At 42.8% G+C, this 20,021-nt stretch overlaps 3 protein-coding genes across 4 annotated transcripts in view; 2 read left to right on the forward strand and 1 right to left on the reverse strand.

The window, feature by feature from the left end:
- The window catches only part of si:ch211-59o9.10 (uncharacterized protein LOC561841 homolog), a 29,743-nt gene extending 21,342 nt beyond the window's left edge, over positions 1-8,401 (forward strand). Inside the window, exons 7-11 of the mRNA XM_055652822.1 lie at positions 582-783; positions 3,829-3,914; positions 4,003-4,124; positions 6,150-6,249; positions 7,551-8,401. Of these exons, the coding sequence (XP_055508797.1) occupies positions 582-783; positions 3,829-3,914; positions 4,003-4,124; positions 6,150-6,249; positions 7,551-7,604 (564 nt within the window). The 3' untranslated portion in view covers positions 7,605-8,401. The remainder of the gene's footprint in view (positions 1-581; positions 784-3,828; positions 3,915-4,002; positions 4,125-6,149; positions 6,250-7,550) is intronic.
- Positions 8,402-10,415: 2,014 nt separating this feature from the next.
- LOC129707665 (electron transfer flavoprotein regulatory factor 1-like) lies at positions 10,416-18,040 on the reverse strand. Its single transcript, XM_055652823.1, has 3 exons — positions 17,907-18,040; positions 12,804-12,887; positions 10,416-11,363 (listed from the first exon to the last, which is right to left on the reverse strand). The coding sequence occupies exons 2-3, from the start codon at positions 12,846-12,848 to the stop codon at positions 11,151-11,153; spliced, it is 258 nt and encodes an 85-aa protein (XP_055508798.1). The 5' UTR covers positions 12,849-12,887; positions 17,907-18,040; the 3' UTR covers positions 10,416-11,150.
- The window catches only part of dnai7 (dynein axonemal intermediate chain 7), a 49,554-nt gene continuing 47,542 nt past the window's right edge, over positions 18,010-20,021 (forward strand). For both annotated transcript variants that reach the window (XM_055652820.1, XM_055652821.1), the window contains exon 1: positions 18,010-18,066. In XM_055652820.1, the coding sequence (XP_055508795.1) occupies positions 18,064-18,066 (3 nt within the window). In that variant the 5' untranslated portion in view covers positions 18,010-18,063. The remainder of the gene's footprint in view (positions 18,067-20,021) is intronic.

A 20,021-nucleotide genomic window follows, 5' to 3' on the forward strand; every position in this document is an offset into this window, starting at 1 on the left:
TTGTTCTAGGTGTTTTTGTAGTTTTATCAGAAAGTAGATATGGTGCTGATACCTGATCAGATATATCCAAGGCCACTGGGAAGCTGGAGAAGAAATTGGCTGAGATATGCAAGCCAATAAGTATGGGTGAGGTGCTGGAAGACTGGAGGGCAGTTGGGGAGCAGAGAGCAAACAGCATGAAGGCGGCATAAGTACCAGGCCTGTCTCCTGTGCACAGCATTCAGGGCCGGTGGCTCTGCAGCTCCCTGGCCTGTGAATTCTCCCTGGTTTCAACCCCCCCCCCCCATTCCCCCACAGTGCTGTTTCTTCCCATTGGTCTTGGGTTAAAGGCTAATATTTACTACCCACACCCAGTTATAGCAGACAATCGGCAACAATGGAGACAAAATTGCGAGGGTTTACTAAACTTGTGAATTTGAGAAATTAGTGAAAAGGCCTCGTTGGACTATAGCGTGTACTCTGCTACTGAAAGTTGACTATTGAGTGAACTGCAAGAGGAGTCTTGATGTTCCTTGGGCAAGTGAAGATAGGACTGTGTCAATGATTTCTGACAGTAATTGTTCACTTTATCTTCCCTACAGATGAGGGAGAATGCTTTCCCTGAGTTTTGTGGGTTGCCTGGTTGTGGAGAGTATGATAGTGATTTATGGGCTACTGCAGATATTGGGTACTGTGGAAGGCCTGGATGCAGGGAGTACCAACGGCACAGGAATGACATGCTACCTTCCAATGTAATGAATCCTGTTTTGCAAGACTTGGAAAGATTTTTTGATGACCCAAATGGTAAGTGGTCACCACAGATTTATGAATGTAATTTAACTTTTAATGAGATGTGGACAAAGAGAACAAGAGCAAGTGCAAGCCACTAAGTTTACTTTTTTTTTAAACTGATAGTGTGGAAAAGGGCCCTTCGTCCCACTGATTCCCTACCGACCAGCCATCCCCGCACACTTAACACTGTTCTACACACTATGGACAATTAAAATTTGTACTAGGCCAATTGCCAACAAACCTGTACATCTTTGCAGTTGCTTAGCTGGTGAAAATCATGGCTGTTGTCTTCATTGACATCAGTTTTTGGCACATTGCCCCTCTTGATATTTTGGTCTGTTCTCTGACTGAATGAGCACCCATAGCCCTTATGGACAGTTCCAAAGATTTGCCACCTCTCAATATAAAGCATAGAACATGCTCTTTAGCCCACCATGTCTGTGCCAAACATGATGCCAAGACCAATGGATGCTGTCTGCACTGAGTTTGTACTTTGCCCGTGACCTGCGTGGAATTTCTCTGGTTTTCTCCCACACTCGAGACATACAGGTTTGTAAGTTAATTGGCTTCAGTTAAATTGTCCCTAGTGTGTGTAGGATGGTGTTAGCGTGGAGGGGTCGCTGGTCGGCGCAGACTCGGTGGGCCGAAGGAACTGTTTCTGAGCTGTATCTCTAAATTAAACTGAAACTGAACTAAATCTATTCTGAACTTTGCCGCTCTCACCTTAAAGTTACACACTCTAGTATTTGATATTTTCTTTAGGAAATGGTTTCTGACAGTCTATCCTATTTATGCCTCTTGCATGGAAAGAATTGTGTAATTTGCTTTATTAATGGAATTGATCTTGTCCTTGGCTTGTAACTGTTATTAATAAAACTTTCAACCCATTTTACTAATGATAACTTTATATATGATCATAAATTGCAATGGTGTGTTAATTTTTCCATTGATCTTTGCATTTGAAAAACTGCACGTCCGCTATTCAAAACCGAAATGAAAATGTGAAATCTCCAGATACTAGAATTCTAAAATAAAGCTATATTTGGTACAGACACAAAGCTAGAGTAACCCAGCGGGTCAGACAGCATCTCTAGAGGAAAGGAATAGGTAATGTTTATGTCGAGACCCTTCTTCAGACTGAGTCGGGGGAAGGATGAGAGATAATCATGGAGTGTTGAGTTGGCATCTGCAGTTCCTCCCTACTCTTTATCTCTCCCAAGAATTCTGCAACACTCCCTCTTGCTGCACCCCCTCGGTGATTGTCTCTCATTCTCCTTCCCCCGACTCTCAGTCTGAAGAAGGGTTTCAACCTGAAACATCACCCATTCCTTTTCTCCAGAGACGCTGCCTGACCTGTTGAGTTACTACAGCTTTTTGTGTCTTTGGTTTGCACCAGCATCTGCAGTTCCTACCTACACAATAATGGGTGCACTTGGGTCAGGCAGTATATGTGGAAGGAATTGGTAAATGTTTTAATCTGGGATCAGAACAGGGGAAGAAAAAAATGTTGCCACTTGATATAATTGTGAGCTTTTGAATTGTTTTTGGTTTTACTTAAATTCTGGTAGGCCTTTCCTGAAAGGTGCAAAATTAAGATTAAAAAGCTTCCGAGGGGAAATAAAGATCATCCTACCTCTGGTCCAATTATAACATGTTTTATGATATTACATTTGGCAAATAATTGATATTCACTTTGAATTTAATCTTGTTTTAATAGAGCAAAGATTAAAATGTGTAGGAAGAAACTGCAGATGCTGTTTTAAACCAAAGATAGACACAAAGCTGGAGTAACTCAGCATGTCAGGCAGCATCTCTGGAGAAAAGGAATAGGTGATGTTTTGTGTCGAGTCCCTTCAGACACAAATCTGATTCAGAAATCAGATTTCAGTTTAAAATTCAAATTAAAATCAGATTTATCTTTGTCCTGTTTTTGTTGTTGGTTTTGCTTTATTCCTCTGTTTGTAATAGGATGTAGGGATGAGAGGATAAAGATTTAATGTAACTTCAGCAATTCAACACGATGGGTTTGTCCAGTTGATGAATCCCTTCTGAAGAATGGTCCCAAACCCAAACTTCTATTTCCCCTCCAGATATACTATCTTGCTTGCTTAGTTTCTTCCAGCAGTTTTGTTTTACCCCAGTTTCCAGAATCTGTCGTCCCTTCGCTATGTGCTAACTCCACTAAACAGGCCCTCATGGTTTTTCACTTTGCATATCTCCAATCAGTAATTTGTTAGCACAAACTGGTTTAAAATAATGCTTTAGTGCATTTATAGTTTTGATTTACAATTCTAAAGGTCTTTGAGTACACCATTTTAGTGCCCTTGCACATTGAACCCACCAATTTTTCAGAGGGCTATAAATAAGTATTAAAAGACAATGTGTAGAAGGGAACTGCAGTTGCTGGTGTACACCAGAGATAGATGCAAAATGCGATAGTAACTCAGCGATCAGGCAGCATCTCTGGATAGAAGGAATGGGTGACGTTTTGGGTTGACACCCTATAGACAGTCGGGGGAGAGGGAGAGAAATGGATATGGAAGGGTAAGGTGTGAAAATTAGATCAAAGGGGACAAAGGTCAAGGAAGATGGAGAATATATCATTATTAACTGGAGGAAGATGACGATGAGGCATAAAAATATAACATTTAATCAGGAGGACGGTCAGATTAGTTGGCGAACTAGGATATGGAGGGAGAGAAAGCAAGGGTTACTTGAAGTTGGAGAAGTCAATATTCATACTGCTGGGGTGTAAGCTGCCCAAGCAAAATGAGGTGCTGTTTCTCCAATTTGCATTGGGCCTCACTCTGACAGTGGAGGAGGCCCGGGTCAGAATGGGAAGGAGAGTTGGTGTTTAGCAACTGGGAACTCATGTAGGTCTAGGAGGACTGAGTAGGTGTACAGCAAAGGCAACAGCAGTTGCGTGAGTTTGAAGGCATGCCAGATTTGTGGATGGACTGAATTAAACATTATTATGAACTAGCACACGTGTATAAATATTTGGAGTTGCAGAAATTCTTTTCACTCGTGAGGTAAACTGAATAATTTCTACCTTAGGTAGAAGTAGAGCCAGGAGGCACAGCCGAAACCACACTGCCCCCTTTTACTTGCATGGAGATGCAATTGATGGCAATGACTACGAGGTAAGTTGTTTGTACTATTTAATACGTATATTGCTACATGGAATTTAAATCTATGGTTTTGGTAATCTTGCACTCTTTTAAACCCCAGGCCTTGCTGGATTTTGAAGAAAGACAGGGTTCAGCTGTTGCGCAGGGCAAACTCAGCAATAGTGACATTAACCGGCTACCGATCAAGACTTTTGACCCAGAACACGCTGCAGGAAAGACGCAGTAAGTAAATGTTTGGGATGTACTCCACCTGGAATTGGGGGAACTTTTTTAGTGGGAAATTGCTGGGAGGAAGAACCTTGCCAGCATTGACTGGTTCCTGAAATGTCTTGATACCAGTTACTTATAAAGTAATTTACTAAATTAAGATTGATCAAAGTGCACACTTTGCAATTGTGTATTTAGTGCTTTGTGGCTTGCAACCAAGTAGCATTCCATTTTAAACTTTGATGTTGGTGCTGTTCAACGTTGCAAATTTATTTCCTCTTTCCAGATTAATAATGCTAGTTCATGGGTTTTTGCCTTGAATTAATTATCTATATTGCAGTGCCTGTGCATAAGATGGATAATACAATTTCAAAGCTTTGCCCTGCCCTCCATTTGTTAAATCACTAAGAGGCCTCCATTTGGCACATGTCTGTATTATTCTGCACAAACTCATCTGTAAGCCTTGCACCCTTAGCTCCAAGTGCTCAAATATCTGAACTTTGGCTACTAGCCTAAACATAACCTGCCTTGTTTGAATCTTGTTCCTGGAAATCACCTCTAATCTCTTCTGCACCCTTGAGTACCATTGCTTTTATCTCCATGCAATACAGGACCTGTGGCAGTGAGGTTCAGTGTGACCTGTATGCTTTCATGCAATACTGGAGCTGTGACTGCACAGTTTGGTATGACCTGTGCACTAGTTTCATCTCTGAACCAACAGAGGATGATGGCATTCTCCAGGCCTATCCTGCTCATGGTCTGCAGTAAACTTATCAATGTCCCTTCCTTCCCTCGTTGCTGTATCTTATAACAATTACAGCACGGAAACAGGCCATCTCGGCCCTTCTTGTTCTATCTTGCTGCACATTTTCCCCAAGCCTTAACTTCTCTGGATTAAATCCAGTCCATCTTTTCTGCCCAGTGGCCAGGCTGTATGCATCTTGTTGTCAGTGTCTTCCTATGTTTGTATCCAGTACAAACTACTTGACCCTTGCATTTGGAGCTAAATTTTTAACATTTAAAACTCGTTTTCTGTCAAGTAAAATGACCAATAGCATCCCAGTCACAACTGGTGGAGCTGCTGCCTCACAGTGCCAGAGACCCAGGTTGGATCCTCACCTCGGGTGCTGTCTGTGAAGCTTGCACATTTTCCATGACAGCGCAGGTTTCCTCTGGGTGATCTGGTTTCCTCCCACGTCCCAAAGGTGTGCAGATTTATAGGTTATTTGGTCTCGGTAAATTGCCCCTAGTGTGTAGGGAGTGGATGAGAAACTGGGATAACATAGAACTAGTGTGATTGGATGGTTAGTGTGGGCTGAAGGGCCTGTTTCCAATCTGTATCTTTCAATGAATTAAAAAACCTTTTGCTTTGACCAGCCTGCCATTTCAAAGCTTTTCAGAAGCGGCTGAAATTGTGCGAACTATACATTATGCATCATTGACATTACCTTAGACCCACGATATTTGTAATTGATTTCTGACCATTTAAGTGAAGGTTTATCGTATACCTCTGGATGGATTCCAATAATTTGCCCACTTAAAACAATTTTCAAGTTTTAAAAGCAGCTTCAATAAATTTGTACATGTAGAAAAGCACTATGTACTAATAGTATTTTTAAACAGATTTATGAAATCCATTCAACATGTCTATAGTTGTTGCTCTAGGCACTTGGTCCCATGTGGCCCCTTATGGCTGGTGTATAAATGATCATAAATCAAGATGGTTACCTTGGAATCCCTCTTGCCCCATGTTTTCATAATAATCACATCATTAATAACATAACTTGTACCATTTTGTAAACCTGCAAATTAAATCGTCAATAAGATGTCTCTGACTGAGTAGATTTCTCAATCCAATGTTGTCAAATTTATAACTTACCTTCACTAGGAGCCACTGCTTAGCCAACCAAACATATCACTGGCAATTCACTTAATTAGATGGGATTCTGTCAACCTTTTCCTTGCCTTTGTTAATGACTTGTTCTGCTGTATCGTAAACATTTTGCTTTGTAATGAACATCTTGCTACTTGTCTCACCAGGTGTCACATTTGCTTCAATGACTATTCTTCAGGAGAAAAGCTACGAATGTTGCCCTGCCTTCATGACTATCATTGTCAGTGCATTGATCGCTGGTTAAAGGTATTGCAAAATATCACTTTTCCTTTAAAACTTTTGTGACTCAAAATAGTAAAGCAAGAGACTAACTCGGCAGTTTCTGCAGGGTTACTTTCCTCGGCAGTTTCTGCAGGGTTACTTTCGTAGAAAATAACTGCAAGGCCCTACATTTTAAAACCAATTTTATTTCCGATTTGCACGGGGTGAATATTTTTTGGTCTGAAAAACTATTTTGCATTAAAAATGATGTAGGTAATTGATGGCTGTTTTATGCAAGTCAATTAGTCCGAACCCATGTCACTTCTAAACGGAGACTGCACTCGTCTACTGCATAACGTTCGTTTTCTGGACTTTTTGTAGTGCCATAGCGTATGTCAGAGCTGTCCATTTGAAGAAATTCAGTCTTTTAAATCGTGGTTCCTTTATGCCTACGTAGCACGAGAAATATCTAGCTTGCTTTTCATGTTGCAGATGTGTAGTGTTTACGCAACTGATATTTCAGCCGTAAAGGGCCTGTCCCACTTACACGATTTTTGTTTGGTACCAGCCATAGTCGCAGCATGTCGCGGGGTCACGCCTGTATGGTCGTGAGTAGTCGCCCAAAGGGTCGTATCTTTTTCTGGTTGCCGCTCAATTTCACCATTTTGAAGATTTTCGGCGACCTGATGCGACTATGACGGGTACCAGCAGTCGCAAACAAAAATCGTGTAAGTGGGACAGGCCCTTAAATAATGTATGCTGAGGACTAAATGTGTTACATTTCAAGGTGCCTTCCTCATTTTGCTACTGAGATTTAAGTGTAATTTATTGTCATGTGTGCTGAGGTACAGTGAGAAGCTTTGGTTGCGTGCTAACCTGTCAGCAGAAAGACAATATATTACAATTGAACCACCCACCTTGTACAGAAACACGATGAAGGTAGACAAAAATGGTGGAGAAGTTCAGCGGGTGAGGCAGCATCTATGGAGCGAAGGCATCTGCAGTTCCTTCTTAAACATGATTAAGGGAATAATGCTCAGTACAGGGTAAAGTCCAATCAAAGATCATCTGAGGGCCTCCAATAAAGTAGATAGTTGCTCAGGACAGCTCTATGTGGTAGGATGGTTCAGTTGGCTGATAACAGGTGGTAAGAAACTGTCCCTGAATATGGAGGTGTGTGTTTTCACACTATTCCCGTTGCCCGAGGAGAGGGAGTGGCCAAGGTGCGACTCATCCTTAAAGCATGCCATGTACATGAGCAACTTGAATTCTTGCAGCAGCTTTTGTATCAAATTTGCAGCGACTGTAATATGCTAAGGTGAGTAATTTTAACTTCTCTCCTGCAGGATCATTCAAATTGCCCGATCTGCAGAGTGGATATAAATCTGGAGTCTGCATGATAATGGCAAGACAGCAATCAAAAGTCATCGTGCAATAATTTGCCTCTAGTGGTGCATTCAGCCATGGAGGGAAATGCTAACATCGACTCTCAGGACTTTCAACATTTCTACATAGTTTTAATCTCTACTTTCCAAAGCAAAGACCAAGAGAAAATAATTAATAGCTACCTTAGGTTTTATTTTTATGAAAAGAAATGCCTTTTTACACTGCCTACATTAAACTTTTCTCAGTCTTGAAAGTTACAGTTCTAATTCTTGTGATTTATTTAAATCTTCTTGTGGATGACTGAAATGCAGGTGCATCACTGTAAGCTGTGTGGAAAACTCAGTGCTGGATGCTTTGAAATGGCTTGCTTCAACACTAGAAGATGAGGTTGTCTGAATAAACCCATTATTTGAATTCTGTACCAAATTGTAATGAGAATTTTCTTTGAAGGGAGGGAAGAATTTCTCGTGTATATAAATAGTATTTAATTTCTATGATTTGTTTTACTGATGATGTTTAAGTGTCCATCTGTGAGGAAGAATCGAGTTGTCATGGGCTATTTCTGTATAACAGATGCCATTATTTAATCTAAGGCAAACACCTATGAAGAAGAAACTAACTTTAAAAAGTGACTCCTCAACCATCTTATTACTTTGTATTATTTTTAAATGTACCCCAGTCCACTGAATCAATAAAGATGTATATGTTTGTCTTATCACTGTTTGAATCTAATGTACAGGTGGGAATGATCTTGGGCATAATGTACTGGACATGGTTTGTTAATTTTCCATTAAAGTATCGTGTCTTAAAACTTTGCATGTCTCGTTGCTAATTGTGTGTGTGTGTATGTATATGCATGTGTATATATGTATGTACTTGCAATTCATTTTGTTAAAAGCTCATTGGCTCAATATTTTGGCAATGAAGCATGGGTAAGAAAAACCCCATTTGAAGAAGACCTGAAATGTCACGTTCCTTTTCTGAGTTACTCCAGCATTTTTTCTTATCCTTGGTATAAATCTGCAGTTCTTTTCTACCAAGCAATGGTAAGCTTGCTTTCTACAACACTTCCGTTTACTGTAAGTACTCTTTGATAAATTAAAAAGAACATTTACTGTGTTTTTTACCAAGTATCTAAAGTGATTTTTATAAGTAAATTACAGAAAAGAGGGTAACTAGGGAGAATAGAGCCCCTCAGAAACCAAAGCTGTCATCTGTGTGGAACTGCAAGAGATGGGCAAGATCCTCAATTAATATTTCTCTTTTCACCGTGACAAAAGACATGAAGACTAGTGATCTCCGAAATGTCTTTAGTCCAGAATGCAGTCAAGGATGTGCTGAACATCCTCGGGCAAATGAAGGTAGGTAAATCACTTGGGCCTGATCAAATATCTGAAGATACTGTGGGAAGCCAAAGAATAAATTACAGGTGCCCTAGCTGAGATATGAATCATCAATGGATACAGGTGAGGTGCCAGAAGAATGGAAGGTTGCCAATGTTATACCTCTGTTTAAAAGCTTCAAGGAAAAACAGGGAACTATAGCCCAGTGAGTAACATCTGCAGTAGATTGGTTACTGGTGAGTATTTGGAGGGATGAGATGTATATGCATTTTGATAGTCGGGCTGATTAAGGATAGTCAGCATTGTTTTGTATCTGAGATATGGTGTCTTATGAATCCATTAAAAAACAAAATAATTTTTTAAGTAGCCAAAAAAGGTTGACTGGGACAAAGCCATGGACACAAAGCTGGAGTAACTCAGCGGGTCAGGCAGCATCTCTAGAGAAAATGGGTGATGTTTTTGGTCGGATCCCTTCTTCAGACTGACAGAGGTGAGGTGGGTGGGGGAGAGAAATCAACTGGAGGAGAGAAGGCCTGAACAAATCGGTCGGCAACGAATGACCTCGGGAAGAATGGAGCCCATAATGGTCCATTGTTGCCTTGGGAAGGTGTGACAATGAGGGCTACAAGAATGCGAATGGAACTCAAAGATCCTATAGAGGTGCCACTCAAGATAGACCACTCCTGCTAAATGAAATGGGCTGACGTGTAGTACGCAATGGAATGTGGGCCTTTTTTTTTTCATCCATTTCAGTAACCCCACCCGACTCAGTGTAATCAACGTTGTGGGGGAACAGTTCGTGTTAATAAATTATAATTCTGAAATTGAGAAGATTTTTACCAAAGAACTTTTATTTTTACAAGGAAATTTCCGTAACTGGCTTCCGTCTCCGCACTAGTATCTTTGCTCCGCTATGGGGTCTTTGGTGTGGAGACGGAAGCCGGTTACAGAAATGGGGCCGAAAATTATCCCATGAATCAGCCCATGACCGTAATACGTCTTTTTCGTCGAGTGATCTATCTTGCTCGCTATAGGATCTTTGGTGGAATTGTTAGGATGACTCGAGTGCTGGAGTAACTCGCCAGGTTAGGCAGCATCTCTGGAGAACGGGGTGGGTGATGTTTTAGGTCTAGACTTCTTCAGACTGATGGGGAGGGGAGGCAGGACAAAGCGTGGCAGGTAATAGGTTGAAACAGGCAAGGGGGATGGTTTGAGCAAAGGCCAGAGATAAGAACTGAAGGTGTGAGGCAGGTTTGAAGAGTTGTAGCTTGTGAAGCTGGAGGGGGAAAGCAGCAGGGTTGGGGGGGGGGGGGGGAATAAGTGGGAGTCAAGGTATAACACGGGGAGGAAGTGGGGAGAAAAGAGTGGAGGTTCTTGATTTTTCAGAATCAAAACTATTAAATCAAGAATTTGCATTTATGTAACGACTTTCATAACTTTTATCTGCATTCAGTTAAAGTATATATAAACCAATAAGTGATGCTTAATCACAACAATCGTTTCATCAGCTGCATGTTAAGCACATACAATTTACTCAACTTGGTTGGCTTGAAATTGTTAACTTTTGGCATTATTTCATAATCATCTTGTACCTGCATTTTATTGACACTGCATTCAGGCTGAAAAATTACAGCAGCTGTGTATCCTGCAGCATGTGCAGTTATGTTGTATTAATGATATGTTATAAAGTGATTTATCTCTTAAATGTGATCAGTAGAATTAAGAGGTTACAGACCTGTCCCACTTGGGAGCCATTTGCGCGTGGTGACGTAAGCTGTGACGCGCAGTTGCGCGCGGTGCCCCAGGATTTTGGGATATACAAAATCTTTGCACGCCATCTGCGTGATGCGTAAATGAGGCCCAAGTGGGACAGGCCCTTTGGAATCCATCGTCAATGAAACCCAATCTTTTTAAACCTAGGACTGAATTTTAAATTGTAACAATTTGTTACAATCGTTCACTGGATTCCACACAGTCGACCTCTCTGGTACAACTCAAAACTTATTAATCTGGCTGGCGACTCAGCAAACATTATTCAGTAGGTGTTAGTTGAATTGAAGTTTAACACCATCAAACTCCTAATGACACCATATATGATTAGTGGATCTCAATGTGAATGCATTTTGTGAAGCACAGGTAATATACCCGTTAATCATAGAACCACACAAGGATGCAAAGATATATTCTGGAAGTCTACAATTAAGTTGTGTAATGAAGTCACTTCTTATTGTCTTCATAACGTTGTTTCATTGCTCTGTATTTCCTCAGGTAATACAAAGCTTCCAGTTCCTTCATCACAAACTGTCCCCGGGCTATGAGTTCCTTGATTTTCTCAGGGTCTGTAACGTCCTTGTTTTTCATGAAGGCTGCCTTGAGATGATCATTGAAGTAATCTGCTCCCTTTGGGTATTCTCTGCCAAGGTGCAGCAACTTGAAGGCAAAACATTGATCTTTTAACCAAGGGTTCATTCAATGATTCAACTTTTACTGCATTTAAACAAATCGAACATATATTAAATTGTCTCCCCAGCAATTAATTAATCAATTGCTTTACAGATTCTTGCTCCAGTTGAATACCTGTTTCTTGTTAATAGACAGTGCTAGAGCAACTCAGCAGGACAGGCAATATCCCTGAGAACATGGATAGCTGACTTTTTGGGTTGGAAACCTTCAGGCTGGTTGTGAGGAGGAGAGAGGAGCAGGACAAAGCCTGGCAGGTAATAGGGGAACCTGAACAAGGGTTTATTTTGATGAGGTGGGGGGTGGAATCTGGTTGAGGTTTACAACAAGTTGAAGGATATGGGTTATTTGTCATGACAGTATGAGGGAAGAGTAATCTTAAATTATATAAAAGCAGATTTGGGTTGAAGGCCTGAGATGGTTATTTTCTCCCATTTCAGAGGATTGACACTTGTTCGGTCCTGACTACAGGTGCTGTTTGTACGTACTCCCTGTGACCACAGGGTGCTTTGGTTTTTTCCCACACGAACCTGGGTCTCTGGTGCTACGAGGCAACAACTTACTGCTGTGTTATTCCTCTGAGTACAACACTATGACTGCCATATTATTCAAGCATTGTGTTACCTTTCTTTCCATTGTGAAAGCTTTATAGACACAGGTTTACTACTTTTTGATTTATTTAAAGTGAAAATACCCTATTCCAAATTTATCTTGAACAAGTTATCAGAAGATCATCGACAAATCTAATTTCCGGTCTTGGGCTTAACTAGATGACAGCCTTAAGATGGGAGGGTAGAGATTTACAAGGGACCTCAGGGCAACATTTTTATTCAGAGGGCGGTGATTGAAGCAGATACAATTATGATTTTTAAAGACATTTGGTTGGACAGATATATGGATAGGAAGGGTTTAGAAGGTTAATGGGCTAAATGTGGACAAATGGGACTAGCCCAATATGCCAACTTGGTTGCATGGCCAAGATGGGCTGAAGGGCCTGTTTCCATGCAGTACAGCTCTGGCTTTAACTACACAGCTAACTGCCAACATGCCCATCCCTTGTGTGCAGAACCACCAGCAATAAGAGGCACCTTGGGTGAAATCTAGGGAAACCCTAATTATCTAATTATGCACCAACCATTGTTTCTGGGGAATATCACACACCAAATAGAAACGTGGAACAGAAGTGAGCAGATAATTAATGGATCCCTAGCTTGATCAAAGGGGGTTAAAAACCAACAGAAATCCACCTATTTCTGTGCTGACCAGTGCTGTTGATTCATACCAAGGATTTGGCTGGAAACTTCCCAAACTAAACAACATGGTTGATCTTGCAGCAATCAGTGTATCTATGCATGGGAATCATCACTAAGTTCACGTTGAAGTTTTGTTACAGCCAAGCCAGAGACTTACATTTTTGTACAGTTTGATCACTTCACTTCTGAGAGGATTTGCCATGTTCTTCAAAAGGCTTTCTCACCCAACTTTTCAATGATACTGTAACAAAGAAAAACGACTCAAATCCAGGCATTCAGAATAAGCAAGGTCTTGGATTAATATTAATTCAGCCACTGACAACGATGCAAGCAAATATCAAAGTTACCATTTCCTAAGACCCATCTTCTTCAGATTGTAGAAGGGTCCCAAACCGAGATGACAACTATACATATCTTCCAGAGTTGCTGCTGGATGGTTGAGTTACTACAGCATTTTGTGCCTTTTTAAGAGATTTATATTATCAATAGCCATGGTTGAGGTGACAAAAGACTGAAAGGAAGATAATGTTGTAGCCTTATGTAAGAAAGGATACAAGAAAGAGCCTCGGACAACAGAAAGGTGAACCTATCATCAGTGGTGCATAAAACATTGGAGGGGATTCAGAGAGATGGAATTTAGAAAGGCAAGGACTGATTAGGGATGGTGTGGGAGCTTGTACATTGCCCTCCATAATGTTTGGGACAAAGACCCATCATTTATTTATTTGTTTCTGTACTTACAATTTGAGATTTGTAATTAAAAAAAATCACATGTGGTTAAAGTGCACGTTGTCAGGTTTTATTAAAAGCCATTTTTTATACATTTTGTTTTCACCATGTAGAAATTACAGCTGTGTTTATACATAGTCCCCCCCATTTCTGGGCACCATAATGTTTGGGACACATGGCTTCACGGGTGTTTGTAATTGCTCAGGTGTGTTTAATAGCCTCCTTAATGCAGGTATAAGAGAGCTCTCAGCACCTAGTCTTTCCTCCAGTCTTTCCATCACCTTTGGAAACTTTTATTGCTGTTTATCAACATGAGGACCAAAGTTGTGCCAATGAAAGTCAAATAAGCCATTATGAGACTGAGAGACAAGACTAAAATTGTTAGAGGCATCAGCCAAACCTTAGGCTTACCAAAATCAACTGTTTGGAACATCATTAAGAAGAAAGAGAGCACTGGTGAGCTTACTAATCGCAAAGGGACTGGCAGGCCAAGGAAGACCTCCACAACTGATGACAGAAAAATTCTCTCTATAATGAAGAAAAATCCACAAACACCTGTGTGACAGATCAGAAACATTCTTCAGGAGTCGGGTGTGGATTTGTCAATGACCACTGTCCGCAGAAGACTTCATGAACAGAAATACAGAGGCTACACTGCAAGATGCAAACCACTGCTTAGTCGCAAAATAGGATGGCCAGGTTATAGTTTGTCAAGAAGTACTTGAAAGAGCAAACCGTTCTGGAAAAAGGTCTTGTGGACAGATGAGACGAAGATTAACTTATATCAGAGTGATGGCAAGAGCAAAGTATGGAGGAGAGAAGGAACAAGATCCAAAGCATACCACCTCATATCTGTGAAACATGGTGGTGGGGGTGTTATGGCCTGGGCATGTATGGCTGCTGAAGATACTGGCTCACTTATCTTCATTGATGATATAACTGCTGATGGTACAGTAGTAGCATAATGAATTCTGAAGTGTATAGACACATCCTATCTGCTCAAGTTCAAACAAATGCCTCAACTCATTGGTTCATTCTACAGCAAGACAATGATCTCAAACATACTGCTAAAGCAACAAAGGAGTTTTTCAAAACTAAAAAATGGTCAATTCTTGTGTGGCCAAGTCAATCACCCGATCTGAACCCAATTGAGCATGCCTTTTATGTGCTGAAGTGAAAACTGAAGGCACTGTAAGGCACCTGCTCTACCGATACACCATCATGCTACCCTTTTCGTTAAGGTCTGTAGATATTTTAATGCTTTGCTCTGTTGCCGTATTTGTGCTTGGATAAAAGTTTTAAAATGCTATGACTGGACTCAGCAAATCATTGTGAATTCAGTGATCCTCCAGATTGCCAACATGGGTTTGTGCAGGGGAAATCATGTCTCTCCCATCTAACTGAGTTTTTTTGAAGAGGTGACGATGAATATTGATGAGGGCAGTGCAGGTGAAGTTATCTACATGGATTTTAATAAAACCTTTAACAAGGTACCATTTGGGAGGCTGGTCTGGAAAGTTATATAACATGGGATCCAGGGCAAGTTAGCCAATTACACAACACTTGGACAGGAAAGGCTTGGGTGGATATGAGTCCGTTGCAGGCAGATGGCACTGACTCAGTTATGCAATGCAGTTGTTAATGTAGGGCAAAGGGCAGACTTCTGTGCTGTACATCTCAATGACTACACATTTACTTCCCCAAAGCATATTTATTTTAAAGAATTGTTTAAAAGGCAGTGGGACAGAGAGCAAGGTCTTAAGTAAATTCAAGGGATTTAACTGCCCATACAGGTAAATTAAGAACAACTACTGCTGACATTAGTTATACACCATTAACTATATTTACATGGATTGGTCCCACTCTCAAAAACAAATTCAATCTCCAAATCCCTAAATTATACACAGAATTAAACACTAACTCCAGTCTCATCATAATTCCACCTGCACCAAATCTCATTTTCTCTTCATCCCCACCCCGAATCTTATAAGGGGAGACTGAGAAGAATATATGATACTGCATAGCATTATGAAGAACGAATGGTGACCTCATTTGAAACTTCTAAAATCCTTCTTTAAAAACCAGAGACACCAGAAACCTCAGATGCTGGAATCCTGAACAAAACATAAAGTTGCTGCCTCACAGCGCCAGAGACCCGGGTTCAATCCTGACCACAGGTGCTGTCTGTAATGAGTTTGTACCTTCTCCACGTGACCTGTGTGGGTTTCCTCTGGGTACTCCAGTTTCTTCTCACACTCCAAAGACGCAGGATAATTGGCTTCGGTAAAATTGTAAATTGTTCCTCATGTGTGTAGGATAGTGTTAGTGCGCGGGAAATGCTGGTCAGCACAGACTCGGTGGGCCGAAGGGTCTTTTTCCGCGCTGCATCTCTAAACTAAGCTAAACTAAATCTTTGCTTGACAGCATGAATATTGACAGATCATTCAAAAAACAGTGTTGGGAGGAACTCAGCGGGTCAGACAGCATTTGTGGAGGGAAATGCACAGTCAACATTTTGGGTGGTGACGGTAGACATAAAATACTGGAGTAACTCAGTGGGACAAGCAGCAACTCTGGGGAAAAGGAATGGGCAACGTTTCAGGTTGAGACACTTCTACAGCTGACCCTTCTTCAGACTGAGACTCAAGGATGTAGACTACTTAGATATGTTTAGGTTTATTAATGCCATGTGTACAATATATTATTGTCAGTGAAAAGCTGTGTTTTGCATGCTATCCCATGAAATCAGATAATGCTACACATCAACACAATCAAGCTGATCAAGTATTGATTCACCTCTGCCCCATTGTGGACTATGGAACTGTTGTGCTACAATGCTGAGGGTTATGCACTCTGAATCTTCCCCTGCTTACTTAATTTTGACTAGATTGTATATATGTATATAGTATTCTTGACAAAAATAAAGCTAAACCTAAACCCACAATAGGCAGAGAAAAGGGAATGATAAAGTATAGATTATGGTGCTCAGTACTGTAGCACACAAGTTTCAGAGAGCAAGGTCCAATGTCTGCAATGGGGTAGAGGTGAATTGTAACCTGGCAGTACCCCAGCTAATGGAAGGACCTTTCAGAGGCCTGATGAAGAAGACATTTCATCTGTCAGAGGGCGGTGAATCTTTGGAAGTCTCTACCCTAGAAGTTGCAGATAGATTTGTGTCTGATAGGAACAGGGGGACATGGGGTTGGATTGGGGTACAGTGGCCAAGACCTTGGTCATTCGGGGCGGTTCTGAGAGGCATGGGGTTGGAGCTGGGTACAATGACCATAACCCTTGTTTAAGAAGGAACTGCAGGTGCTGGAAAATCGAAGGTAGACAAAAATGCTGGAGAAACTCAGCGGGTGAGGCTTCAGACTGATCTGAAGAACGGTCTGAAGAAGGGTCTGAGTCTGAAGGAGGGTCTCGACCCAAAACGTTGCCTATTTTCTTCGCGCCATGACCATAACCGTGGTCATTTGGGGAAGTGAGAGGGATCGAGGGGCATGGGAATGGGGATCGATGCAGCCCAGAGATACTGCAGGGGATCATGGTTCCTTGGGATGGGGTGGGTAGAGTGGCCATGACCGTGGTCATTTGGGAAGGCGCCTGCAGACTGAAAGGGATCGTGGAACATGGGGATGAAAATAGAGCTGGGTACATTGGCCATGACCTTTGGTCATTTGGGGAGATGCCTGCAGACACTGAGGGGTGGTGGGGCATGGGGATGGGTACAGAAGCCATGAGCTTGGTCAGTCGGGGAGGTGCCCGCTGTCACTGTGTGGGCAGGGGGATCGAGGGATATGGGGATGAACTTGGTCAGTTTGGGGTGATGCCCGCTGTCCCTGAAGAAAGACTGGATAGACTTGGTTTATACTCTCTAGAATTTAGAAGATTGAGAGGGGATCTTATAGAAACTTACAACATTCTTAAGGGGTTAGACAGGCTAGATGCAGTGGCCATTGTTCCCGATGTTAGGGAAGTCCAGGACAAGGGGTCACAGCTTAAGGATAAGGGGGAAATCCTTTAAAACCGAGATGAGAAGAACTTTTTTCACACAGAGAGTGGTGAATCTCTGGAACTCTCTGCCACAGAGGGTAGTTGAGGCCAGTTCATTGGCTATATTTAAGAGGGAGTTAGATGTGGCCCTTGTGGCTAAAGGGATCAGGGGGTATGGAGAGAAGGCAGGTACAGGATACTGAGTTGGATGATCAGCCATGATCATATTGAATGGCGGTGCAGGCTCGAAGGGCCCGAATGGCCTACTCCTGCACCTAATTTCTATGTTTCACTGTGTGGGCAGGGGGATCGAGGGATATGGGCATGACCTTGGTCAGTCGGCGGTGATGCCCACAGGCACTATGGAGATACTGGGTACAGTGGCCATGCCCTTGGTCAGTCGGCGAGATGTCTGCAGCCGTGTCCCGGGGACTGCGGCCCTTCTGCCCGCCGGGGCCGGCCTGTACTATCGTGCCGGTGGGGCTGTGTTCCCGCGGCGGCAGCGCCATGGACCACCTCCACCTTCCCCGTCTCTGACCTGGCTGTGCGGCCCACGGATCCGCCACCATCGCCCGCTGTCCGCCGTCCCCGATCCCGACCCCGCCCGCCCCGCGTACCGAGCCTGCGCTAGGCCCCGCGTTGCCCGGCAACCAGGGTAGAGAGCGGATAAACAAGGCCCGGGGCTGGAGGCAGCAATGGTGAGTCCCTGCTCCCACACAGAGTGCTTACAGTAAACACTTCAGAGATGATCGGTATTTTATTTCTTTAGTGATAATTCTCGGTAGATATTTAATAATATTTATCCTCTGACCCATTTCTCCTGCACCCTCCCGCCAAGTCTCCTGAACTCCCACTGGCCCCTAGCCTCTTGCACCCACCCCACCAACCCTGCTGCTTGCTCCCTCCCAAATGACTCCTGCACCCCCTCCGTCTCCTGCACTCCCCCTCCTAAAGTCACCTGCATCCCCCCTCCCAAAGCCTCCAGCATCCACCCCAACGTCTCCTGCACCCATCCACACCCAGAGGTCACCTCAAGTCTCCAGCACTCCCCCTCCCCACATCTCCAGCACCCAGTGTCCTGCGCCCATCCACCCACCCCCAAAGTCTTGTGCACCCACCCCCACCCCCCCCCAAGACACCCACACCCCAAACAAACATCCTGCACTCCCCCCTCCCCAAGCCTCCAGCGCCTACACCCAAAGTCATCCTGCTTCCACCACCCCCCAAAGTCATCAACCCCAAAGCCACCAGCACCCACCCAATTTCACCCACATCCACCCCCGTCACCCACCCCACATCACAAATTCATCCACCCTAAAGTCTCCAGCACTCCCCCTTCCCCAAGTCTCATGCGCTTCCCCCTCACCCCCAAAGTCACGCCCGTCACCCACCTGCCCCCCCAAAATTCAGCCACCCCCCAGTCTGCACCCATCCCCCCAAAAATCACCCACACTTCGCCCCTCCCCCAAAACCCAAACTATCCTGCACCCAAACCCACAAAGTCACCTCCACTCACCCCTCACCACCAGCCCCCCGTACCCCCACACCAGTCCCCTACCCCCAGAAGCCTCCCTTCTCTCCTCTCTCTCCCTTATGGTATGTGATAAGGTTTGCATATTGTGTTGTGCTGCAGCAAGAAAGAATGTCATTGTTCTATCTGGGACACATGACAATAAAACACTCTTGACTCTTCTCTCCCTATCGTGATTCCAGAGTAAATCATCTCTTTATAGGGGGGTTGCACGTAAGGTCACTGGGTCATAGGGCTTGACGCACGGAGCCGCTCAATCCATCTGGAGGACATCCGTAACTTCCGGTATATGTTATTACCTGTTAAAAACCGTCAAAATGTTGAATTTTTGTGCTGAAAAAAATTGTGGAAGTTGGGGTAAGTGTGAGAGACATGTACCCAACTATAGAATTCCAAAAGTGAAGCGAAATGAAGGTAAAGAGAAGCGAGAGCTGAAGGGACAACAGCAGCTAAAGTGCTTGGTAAACATTGGCCGTGCAGATATCGGAAATATTGGGAATTATCGCGTTTGCTCATTACATTGCATCAACTGTATGGCATTATTTGTGTTTTTTCTTGATTCCTTTGGTATCTAAAAAGTCTCAGAAGTGATAAACCTGGCTGTAAATTTTTCTTCAGATGCGTTTTCATTTTGTATGTAAAAACCCACTTGGGAACCATGGGCGATTTAAAAAAAATTAGTCACATTTATTACTTCTGAAACTTTTTAGATGCCAAAGGAATCAAGAAAAAACACAAATAATGCGTTAGTTGATGAAATGCAGTGAGCAAACGGCCAATGTTCACTAAGCACTGGCTGTTGTCCCTTCAGCTCTCGCTTCTATCTGCCATCATTTCTCCTTACTTTTGGAATTCTGAAGTAGGCTAAATGTCTCACACGCTTATCCCGATTTCCATAATTATTTACAGCGCACAAATTGACATTTTCAGTGGGTTTTAACGGGCCCGCTACACTGGAAACAATGGTAAGTGCTTACCTGCAGTTTATCGCGTGTAATCTATTTGGAGTGGCCTCGCAACAGTACGGCTCATGGGTCGTGACCCGACTGCCATGAAACCTCCCTATATTGCTGTACAGTATTGGTTTATTATTGTCTTGTCAAGCCAAGTCAATTTTATTTC

This window comes from Leucoraja erinacea, chromosome 22 (genome assembly GCF_028641065.1).
Source record: "Leucoraja erinacea ecotype New England chromosome 22, Leri_hhj_1, whole genome shotgun sequence".
Classification (NCBI taxonomy): domain Eukaryota; kingdom Metazoa; phylum Chordata; class Chondrichthyes; order Rajiformes; family Rajidae; genus Leucoraja; species Leucoraja erinaceus.

Coding starts and splice junctions, on each gene's coding strand:
- LOC129707665 (XM_055652823.1), bottom strand. CDS start 12,848: ATGGCAAATCCTCTCAGAAGTGAAGTGATCAAACTGTACAAAAAT. Junction 11,364..12,803: donor TGATCAAACTGTACAAAAAT/GTAAGTCTCTGG, acceptor TTTGCCTTCAAG/TTGCTGCACCTTGGCAGAGA.